The 7,773-nt window shown below is 48.7% G+C and overlaps 1 protein-coding gene across 2 annotated transcripts; it reads left to right on the top strand.

The window, feature by feature from the left end:
- Positions 1–5,904: 5,904 nt before the first annotated feature.
- Positions 5,905–6,967, top strand: LMH87_007685 (uncharacterized protein; the record flags this gene model as incomplete). Of its 2 annotated transcripts, XM_056199610.1 has the most annotated exons (5): positions 5,905–6,323; positions 6,398–6,401; positions 6,455–6,582; positions 6,645–6,819; positions 6,881–6,967. In XM_056199610.1, 5 exons carry the CDS (start codon positions 5,905–5,907, stop codon positions 6,965–6,967), a joined length of 813 nt encoding a protein of 270 aa, XP_056058042.1. The 2 variants fall into 2 exon arrangements, with proteins under 2 accessions (XP_056058042.1, XP_056058043.1); XM_056199611.1 differs by having other exon boundaries at positions 6,376–6,582.
- Positions 6,968–7,773: the final 806 nt, after the last annotated feature.

The raw sequence follows: 7,773 nt of genomic DNA, 5'->3' as shown, positions 1-7,773 counted from the left end.
GGAATCGTTGCCTGAGTTGGGGTGGAGGACTTTGGAGGCGGGGTGCGGGGAGGGGGAGGTAATTTTATTTGATGACAGCAGTAGTCGAGAATGCAAGCACAAGCAGACCTCGAACAGGGAAGGGGGGTGTAGGGTTGTTTTGTGACGGATAATCGTTTGAAGCAAAGGAAGAGGGTGACGAGTAAATCGAGAAGGCAAGGTTAAAACCGGGGACAAGGATAAAGGAAGGGTAAAGAGAGTCTTGCAGTTGATCAAAATGAAACTCTGGGCGGTAATAGAAAAGGAAAAAAAAAGAAACGACGGGTGTTCTAGAGCAAGTGCCTGCCTGCGAGGTTGTCCGAGGAATGGGCCACGTTGAAGTATTATATACTCGGTGCTCTTACTGTGTACGAAGGCAAAGGCGAGTTTTTTCCTGGTAATGCCCTTGGTAGTTGGCAGGTCAGTACTGCTATTTGCCGCCAAGGATATGAATATTAATCCTTGCTAAATATTAATCCTTGTCGAAGCCAGCCTGCTTGAAGCCCTGCTGGCTCTGGTACTGGTACACCGGCGCGCGTGAGGGGGGTTGACTGGACCTGAGTGACACGGTGCTGGTTTGGGTAATCGTAAGGAGTCTCTACTCAGTAATCTGACATGATCCCGAGAGGAACCGACAAGTGTTGTCTTTTGCGCAATTCATCTAATCAAAGAGCGACGATTTGTCGCCTTTTCAAAATGGTGAGAAAAAATGTAGTCCCGGCCAAATCGTGCCCAGAGGATAAATTTACATAAACTTGTATTTGTCGCTGTCGCACAAGTACCAAGGTGCCTACCAAGTTAGCTTTATTAGGGGGGCCGCAGGGGAGGGAGGCGTGGCTCAGTAGGCGAGTCACTCACTTTTTCATCTTCTTCTAGCAGTCAGGCACGTCAGGGTATCCTGGCTGGTTGATGGCGTTGATACCCTTCGTTGGAAGCCCACAGCAGTCGCTCGTATCGATCTACGCGTTTTCGCCAGTCTCTGGACACAGACTGTCTGCCCCTTCCTAGGCTCTTTTTCCTTTCTTTGGAGGATCCGTGCCGTGGTGGTGGTGGTGGTGGTGGCGGCTAGGTGGGTTGCGTGATCCACTCGGCTTCTTTTTTTTTCTTTCCTTGTGGATGCTTCCAAACGGGCTCTCTCTTCCGTGATGCGACCTTAATTTCTGGCGACACACTCCGACGGCAAGGCCCATACGACCACTCGAGAGGACAATCGTCGTGATGCAGCTACGGACTTGAACTGGTTGACTGCTTCGGGACCTGGCAGATCAGCCGCCCTTCTTCGATGCACCAGTCCGCTAATTACGAAGGACACCTTGTCGGCATAGCCATTGTCCATGGATCCTTATTTCTCTGTCAAAGCTCGGTCTGGAGTAATAGTAGAAACGAATCCGACAGTATCGACCCGCAGCGACAATGATGTTGGTCCCCTATAATCCATCGCGCCCTCTTGCCTACCATGATATCAGCGAGGGCAGAGTTGATGCAACAGAGCACCCTTACGAGGCATGTAGCACAAGGAGCGTCTTTTAACCAGACCCAGCTTTCACAGACTGGCTCAGCTTGAAAGTAACGGCAACGGTATTTGAAAAAGCCATGGCTGGGTTCAGCGGCGCTAGACTCAGTCATGATACAGGCCCTTTGATAATGAAAAGGAGCGAGACTGTCAACGACTTTTGAAAGCCGCTCAAGTGTAACCAGAGGGAATATCGAGGAGAGCGCGCACTCCGTTCTCTCGCAAGAGATGTCCTCATGCGGTGGGGGAAAACATTTCCTCCGGCAGGTCCATCGACTTACCTTGTCGACCTGGTGGCCGGCCAGCAGAACTTTCCATAAACAGCATCACATGCATATTGAGCAACTGAATGTGCTGAGGGGGGTTTGGGCGTTGCTAGACGAATTTGAAGCCGCAGGCAGACCTTTTGTGGCTCGGGGCGAATGTTCTGCCGGGCGGAGCAACAAGAAGAATGAGGAGGAAAATGTCTGGCAGCAGAAAGCAAATGATATGGAATTTGCTTGCAGAACTATCCGTAGAAGCCCTTTTTCAGATGTGCATCGACAACTGATGATGAGGGCGTTTACCTAGCTAGCTGGAATTTGCCTGCACAGAATGTCTCGGCGGCGTGCTTGCAGGTGGCGGCTTGACTCGGATGCGCGCCCCCTCCCGTGCGGCTGCGCCAAGCCGGGGCAACTGGGCTGGCTGGCCGGATTGCAGTGGTTGGCTGCTGGCTGCTAAAATGTCAAGGGTGATTACGAAACCTGTCTCGTAATAGGCAAGGAACGAGATTGGGATTGGGCCATGCAGCCGAATTGTCTCTTCGATAGCCGTTGGCCAGTATTACAGTACCTGAAAGGAATGCAGCCCTCCCGGCATATACTGCCTCAATTTACATGTTCAAGACACAAAACTTAATCACAGGATGATAGTATCGTGGTAGGGATAAAGCAGTATTCCCTTTGTATTCGTGGTGATGACGGCCTATCGTACGGCCTCCCAGAGCTCTGTGGAGACCATCGTACGAAAGCGGGCAATCGGTGGTTTCAGCCCTTTGCCAGTCACTGTCACCAGGCTGCAACAGCATGCGATGCGTTATTGCCCGCGTTGGCTTTTGACCTTCCATCAGAGTCTGGCATACCCGCTTCACCATATTCACCAGATTCCCCAGGCGTCACCGGGAAAGGGACCAGGAAACGAGGTTCGACGAGATCAAATGATCGATGAGTATCGACATACGGGCATATCCTCCACCCCAATGCGGCTGGAAGGGTCCTTCCAATTCAAGCCACTCAGATTGCCTATTAAGTCTGAGGCTCATTGGAGTCACTCGCCAGTAGCCGAGGGGGGGATGTGGACTAGCCTCTTCCAAAAGGATTCTATCTATAAACAGCCTAATCCTTTGCCATTGCCGAATGCCTGCACACCGGCGGAGCAGGGATTTGGTAGTAGTGATGCGTTCGAGGAGTGAGCTTTATCTCGAAGACGTAGGCTTGACATAGTTGGAAAGCAGATGACGATTAATATAAGCTATTCTTGCACTATTTAATGCTGAAGAAATCCAGTTGTCCGGCTCTCATGTCGCAGGTTCTGCACCGACAGAGTGCAACTGACACAATGGAGATATTCCGAACAGCCAGAGGCGTACTTGAGCCATCATCACTGCACTGCTTACCCAGCATAGACATGATTCTGTGTCCCTGTGTTGTCGCTACAATTCACTCTAATGGCATACCGGTCTTTTCAACGCAGACTCACATGAGATATGAGCAGCATTTAGAGTAGGTGCTGCGTCAAAGATTGGGTTGAACCCTGCATGTGCTTTTCACGCGTTGATTAATCCTACTTGGCAAGTTAGTATGCAGGCCTAGAAAGCCGCACCTACGACTAAAAACCTATGTCGCTATCATCGACAGTGGCATTTCCAATCAAGACTTATTTATCAAGTAGTGCGTAGAGCGAGGGAAATTTGCATCCTCGACAGACACTAGACGGCCATCACGATTCACATCGCAAGTATAAATGCAAAGTGGTTTTCTGTTCCGTAATAAAGACAAAGAGAACATGGTAGACTTGTTAGGAATGAGACTCTGGCTCCGATTTCCGCTGGGTACTCTGTGATTAGCAAACTTGGACTTAGCGCGCAGACACACGAATCATTGTACGTCCTAAATCTGCTTCATGCTTTGTCATATTGATTGTCTAGATTGTGGTAATCGCGATAGACAGGGTGAGAGTGGCTCTCGCCATTAAAAAGAGAAGTTCGGCCGCGGGCAACGACGCTGTCAAAAGCATGTGTCTTTTTTCAGAATGCTCGCGGTCAGGATCAATCTGGTGGTAAGACAAAGGCACAGTGTCGAATTCGTCAAGCAATCTAGGTCAAATACACTGCACTTCAGCTTCCAAAGCGGCCGCCAAAGGACTGAGATACTTCATTTATACTCATCTTTATTTCCCCCAAATGTATGGATAGTGAATCTCCTTTTAGTTAGGGCTTATTACACGAAGCTAGGAGGACGGCGCGATAATAGCTGAGCATTAAAAAGGGCGCAACCACGGCGAGGAAGCATCGTGGAGGCATCTTTTTATCAGCACACAATATCTTGACTGATATTTGGTATCGAAGAATTCTACAAAGTGACATTTTAGTATAGCTACCGTGCTATATCAGAGCAGGCTAAGTTGTATCACGTCTTTGCTGCTCGCAAAGAAAACTGCTGTACACTAGGACGGGAGCAAGTTCTTTGATACTAATCAGGTTACTAATTACAGACATATCCTCATGTCCAATAGAACTGGCGACAAATAAATACTTCCCACTGTCAGTAGATCAATATACCAACAAAATAAACTTTCCATCTAACTATCTCCCAACACTGCTATGGGTTTCACATATAAAGCTGACTATATCCTCAGTATCACATTGAATAGCTCTGAAAAGCCCGATGCTAGTATAAAACAAATGTTTAACAAAACCTAGATAACCCTATACTCCCTGGGAGGATAGTGTTTGCAAACCAACTTTCTGGGGCCGAGGAGAAGTTGCCTTTTATACTCAATCCTCATGAGCTGCAGTGCAAAGACCTTACCGTCCATAGTCGTCGTAGTCACTGAAGAGTTTTCCTCATTTGGCCATTCCATCTTTTCTAACCTACTCATTAGGTCACGGCTGTCGTTATCCATGGTCGCTAGAGGAACCGCCTGGCGGCCAATGACGAGGTACACGGGGCGGTCGTAGCTAGTGGCTTTGAACCATTCTTGCACCCCTTTGGAGGCTTCCACGGCCTCTAAGCAATTTTCTCTAGTAGTTCCAGAGTAGGCCAGCACATGTATACGGCGTGTCGTAAACCGGCATATATCTCCGTTTTGCCGTCGGCCTGTTGTAGTCCCTCTCAAGTCACGCACGTCAGCGTCATGTCTATACACACCAGGGAACGTGTAGAGCTCTCCGTCTCGTGAATTTAGAACATGTTTGTTTTCAAGTCCGTCGAGAATTGCGCCCACTGGCAATTCTTCCACATCAACTGGATCTGCTAGTAAGTGAAGGTCATCATCCGCCCGTTGTGGTTGGTTCCGCCAACAACGGATCTTTGTTCTCAGTAGCATCTTAAGCTTAACGAAGAGGGTTGTGTGTTTATGACAGACAAGTCAAACGGCGTAGTGGTTTAGTACCAATAAACGATAATGCTCTCAGCCTGCTATCCTATTTATACACTTGCGGGGTTATTGGCCAATCAGACGACGGTACATTTAAAGGTACTTTAATGTTAGGTGGGAATTAGGCCATAATAGAAGTACCGGCAGCTCTCAGAGGTACAATTAGCTACATCACAGCCGTGTTGTGTCCACGCTAAGTCCTGATGGTGTGGGTCCTGTGACCTGCTTGCTCCTTTACCACAGTCAAAGGGATAGCAGCTTTATAAAGTTAAATAGGCTGAACGGTCTTACAGTGAAAGGCGTTATTAGTGCCGCGCCCTTGTGCCGTTAATTAACTAAATAGCGACTGTGGTAGGGTTGGCGTTGGCTACTAGTGGGTTTTGTACCGCGGGATACCTCTACTGGTAGTACCTGGCCTAGCACAGGCTATGTCTGGCCCTTTCGTCCCGCTGTTACAATCCTCAGAAATCGCCTTTTTTTTTCCCGCGCAAGTATGCGTTGACCTTGACGCAATACAACAATCCGTTCCTTTCTGCATCGTCTATCGGTCCTATCCATCTGAAGCCATGGCCCTCATCTTGACAAATAATGCACTTAGCGCATGCTAGCCAAGCGAGAGTGCATAGAAAAGGCTTGCATCACGCATCCCAACACAGCCCCCTCCCCCGCATCAAGTGCACAAATGCTCCCGATTGTTTCCTGAAAGTAACTAACCGCCGCACAACACGCTTATCACGATGGATGGCCTAAGTGTTGCAGCAAGCATCATTGCGGTTGTTGACGTGTCGGTTAAGATAATCACTTTATGTTCGCAGTACTCCAGGGCTGTTGTCAATGCTAAAGCCGACATAGCGCGCCTCGCAACGCTGCTAAAGGGCCTGAGGACGACGCTGGACCACGCCAAGGCACTCATCGAAGCTCCGCAGGGCGCATCGCTGTCTACGTCGCACGATTTACAAGAGCAGCTCGCAGGATGTCAGTCCACGCTCCAAGAGCTGAATGAGAAGCTTGAACTGGGCGTCGCTCGTGCGTCAAAGCGCCGGTTCTGGGTCCGAGCCCTAAAGTGGCCATTTGGCCATGGAGAGATTGAGGCCTTGATGTCTCTCCTAGAACGCTATCATGGCAGGATTATGGATGGTCTACAGGTTGATCAAACGTAAGTGTATTCCTCAACGCATGCCTTTTCACTTTGAACTTATCCAACGTAGCACTTTGCTTCTTCATATCAAGAATGGTGTGGACAACTTCCCTGCTCAAACGGATGAGGACATTTCCATAGCTAAAAAGCCTCACTTCCTCATACCTTTCCCTCGGGATCCAGATTTCATCCCACGACCCGCTGTTCAGGTACAGATTCGCGAGCAACTTACGGGCAAGGCGAGCCGACTAGCACTCATTGGTATGGGGGGTTTTGGGTAGGACGCGCTCTTACTATGCTTAACACTATTATGTACTACCGTGGCTAACGCGGAAGCAGTAAATCGCAACTTGCCATAGAACTTGCGCATGAAGTCCACAGCTCCAATCCCGAGAAAAGTGTTTTTTGGCTACGTGGCAACTCTCGGGCGACATTCGAAGCATCCTATCGATCTCTTGCCGATAGCCTCGCCCTGCCTCGTCGCCACGATCCAAAAACAAACATTTTTGCGCTTGTCTGTGACTGGCTGCAAAGAGAAGACGTGGCCCCATGGCTGATTATACTTGATAATGCAGACGATTTCGATGTGTTTTTTGGTCCTGTGGAGGAGTCTCCAATGGCGTCCTATCTACCCAAAACAAGCAATGGAAAAGTCTTGGTGACATCCCGGAATGCTGATCAACATGGGCAACCTAGCCCTTACTTTTTGGAGGCAGGGCCGATTAGAAGAGGCAGAGAAACTTCAGGTGCAGGTGATGAAGACTCGCAAGACGACGCTCGGGGTGGATCATCCTGATACGCTGGCCAGCATGGACAACCTGGCATACATCATGTGCGAGGCGCCTGATTACTGCGCCTCTCTTGGCGGGCGTGTGCTTGGCTCACAACATCCAGACACTTAGTCCTTGAAGAATGCAATAGCGTCGGCCACCCACTTGGGAGCCAACCCACCTGGGAGCCAACCCCACCTGGGAGCCACCATCACCCATCATGAGCCTGCTAATAAAATACCTCACAACAACCACAAATAAGATTAATTAAATACTAAATAATTATATAACAATAGCCTCGCTATCAGAGATCTCAGCATTTGATAAATCAATTAGCCCAACATTCTCTGTGCCGATCAGTTGTGCTTCAAGCTGGCGACGTGTATTATCAACCTCGACAACTGTCACAAACGCTCTATTAGGGTCTAGTTGAACTTTCCTGCGCTTTTATGCGCGGCAGTCATTAGCCTGTTGTTGAAGATTATTTATCTGTGTTGTTAAAGTGATAATAATACTGTTATATATGTTAATTCCTTTCTATATCTTCCGTTTAATAAGGCGGTATGCAGGCAATGTTTTCTGGGTACGCTCAAGGCTAGAAATAAGCCTCTTAACGCCTCGGCCATTAGATAGAGTTATGATATTATCAGACTGGCTTGTTAGAGGCGTTTAAGGCTTCTTTAGAGTAACTAGGTGTT

This window comes from Akanthomyces muscarius (genome assembly GCF_028009165.1).
Source record: "Akanthomyces muscarius strain Ve6 chromosome Unknown contig_11, whole genome shotgun sequence".
NCBI classification, from domain to species: Eukaryota; Fungi; Ascomycota; class Sordariomycetes; order Hypocreales; family Cordycipitaceae; genus Akanthomyces; species Akanthomyces muscarius.
This window is presented reverse-complemented; position numbering and strand designations above follow the sequence as displayed.